Consider the following 2,500-nt stretch of genomic DNA (forward strand, 5'->3'; position numbering starts at 1 on the left):
CGTTTACTTTGGTTTTGACATTGTAGCTCTTTTAAGTGTCTCTGTTGTGGCCGTATTTATTTTGGAATTTGGACGTTTCTCTCCCTAAAAATAGTGTTGTTTTTTGCTGGTTGGCGTGCGTTTAGGAGAAACAAGATTTATTGGAATATTGAGTGAATGATTACAGCGTTCAGCTGCAGGATGCTGGGGATGACGGAGCAACTCCAGCGGTGATGGAGGCCGAGCGCGCACTGCGACGGAGGCGCTTCCCTGCGTGTTCTGGTTAGTGGCGGCTCCCAGGTGAAGTGGAGCTGCTGCTCTGCTCACTTCCTCCCCCTGTTGGCTCATCAGCAGCAGAGCTGATGGCCTCTGGGGAGCAACTTGCTCTCCACGGTGGTTTTAAATTAGTATTTCACTGCATTTCTTCACTCGTGGCCTTCAGCTGTCAGTGCAGCACGTGCCGGCTCCAGCCGACCGCCCCGCGCTGCCGCAGGTGCAGCCCGTCTGTCCGTGAGGCCGAACCGGTTCAGAGCCATCACACGTGGAGGAAAGTGGAATGTAGGTCAGGAGGTTCCCACACCAGCGCCGCTCGGCCGTCCAGAAGCTCTGAGTCTGAAGAACCTGCAGACGCTCCGCTCACAGGAGACGGAAACTTTAGAGCCCCTCGTCAGCGCGAGCTCTCGGCGTTTGTGGGCTCGTGTTCTACTTTTTATTTCCACTGCTGGATTCATTTAATTTGGCTGCTGCAGAGAAATCTGCCCACAGGGACCAATAGACATTAATCTTATCTTAAAGTATCCAAAATCTCACAGATGACTTGTCTTTCTCAGTGTGTGTGTGTGTGTGTGTGTGTGTGTGTGTGTGTGTGTGTGTGTGTGTGTGTGTGTGTGTGTGTGTGTGGCCAGCCAGGAGCCACACCGCACACAGCTGGTGGCGCGGCTGCAGCGTCTCGTCCCAGCAGTGTGTATTCTTAGCTCCCTAAAACCCAATAAGTGAAATGAGATTAGACATGACACACACACACACACACACACAAACCAAACCTCAACCCAACACACACACACACACACACACACACACACACCATTCCTGTCCGTGGGTTTGCTGCTGCTTCTTCTCAACAACGCAGTTGTGCTGTGGTTCCGGTTTCTGCTCCCTGCAGGCCTCCCATCACCAGGCACGCACGTGCCAATCATTAATGTTCCCACAGTCTGATGAACTCGTGGCCTCGAGATGTAGGCCCAGGTGACGCGCCCTCCTCCTCTTCCTCCTCTTCCTCCTCACCTGAGAGACGCTGAATGGTCTCTTTACTGGAGATTCACTGGTTTCTGATTCAGACTCCATCCCCTCCTCCTTCTCCTTCTCATCCTTCTTCTTCTCATCCTTCTTCTTCTCATCCTTCTTCTCCTCCTCCTTCTCCTTCTCCTCCTCCTTCTCCTTCTCCTCCTCCTTCTCCTTCTCATCCTTCTTCTCCTTCTCCTTCTCCTTCTTCTCCTCCTCCTTCTCCTTCTCCTCCTTCTTCTCCTTCTCCTTCTCCTTCTCCTCCTTCTTCTCCTTCTCCTTCTTCTTCTCCTCCTTCTTCTTCTCCTCATTCTTGTTCTTCTTCTCCTCCTTCTTCTTCTACTTTTTTTTTTGCAGCCGAGCTTTAAATAGTAGCTGACCGCAGAAAATGTGGTTGTGTGACCGGGAGCGCGGGCCGCTGCCAAGGAGCGGTTTTGAGGCGTGCGCGTGCGCGTGTACGGCTGGTGAAAGCGAGCGTGTTTATGTGAGTGTTGGAGAGGAGTGGCGGGGTGGGGGGGCGGGGGGGCGCTGGGATGGGAGGGGGGCATTAGTGAATGGCTGTGCTATTGCATCCTCCCAGGAGACCTCTAAACACGCGCGCGCGTGCGCGCTACCTTCCCAGCGCTGACCCCGCCTCCTTCATCACTCCGCCGTACCTCTATATCCTCGCGCCGCCCCTCAGCTGAAGGCAGAACACACACTCTCCTCTCCGCCAGACGCACGGGACAGACGGTGGTGTGTGCATGCGTGTGTGTGTGTGCATGCGTGTGTGTGTGTGTGTGTGCGTGCGCGCATGAGTGTGTGCAGAGGTGTCCAGAGAGAGAGAGAGAGAGAGCGGCAGCTCGGGCGGACCGGGACCCGGCAGCGCGTGAGAGGAGGAAGCGCCGCCTGAGCTCGTGAATCCGGCTGTTCTTTGACTTTTCTCCGCGCGCTCCTCCGGTTGGCCGTTGACGCGCAGCTGAGAGGGAACGCAAACAAGTTGATAAAGAGGTCCGATTCAGAGTTTGGCCCATATTTTTAGCATCACTTACCGCCCCCGCCCCCCACCCCCCACGCCTCTCCCCGTCCCTGCTGGTCGCGGAGCCTCGCTCGGGCAGAGGGACGGGAGGAGCGCGGAGCTGCGCACCGGTGGATGCGGGATCATGGATTAACTTCTCCGGAGCTGCTGCTTCCCCCCACCCCCCACCCCTCCTCACCACCACCACCACCACCACCACCACCACCACCCAGCCGCACGGGA

At 56.1% G+C, this 2,500-nt stretch overlaps 1 protein-coding gene across 1 annotated transcript in view; it reads left to right on the forward strand.

The window, feature by feature from the left end:
* Positions 1-1,956: 1,956 nt before the first annotated feature.
* Positions 1,957-2,500, forward strand: part of wnt4 (wingless-type MMTV integration site family, member 4) — a 26,183-nt gene continuing 25,639 nt past the window's right edge. The window contains exon 1 of the mRNA XM_086198023.1: positions 1,957-2,500. This exon is cut by the window's right edge and continues 122 nt beyond it. Coding sequence (XP_086054149.1) covers positions 2,393-2,500 — 108 coding nt within the window. The 5' untranslated portion in view covers positions 1,957-2,392.

Source organism: Aulostomus chinensis, chromosome 3 (genome assembly GCF_037954235.1).
Source record: "Aulostomus chinensis isolate RoL2024-O1b breed Wild chromosome 3, RoL_Achi_v1.0, whole genome shotgun sequence".
Classification (NCBI taxonomy): domain Eukaryota; kingdom Metazoa; phylum Chordata; class Actinopteri; order Syngnathiformes; family Aulostomidae; genus Aulostomus; species Aulostomus chinensis.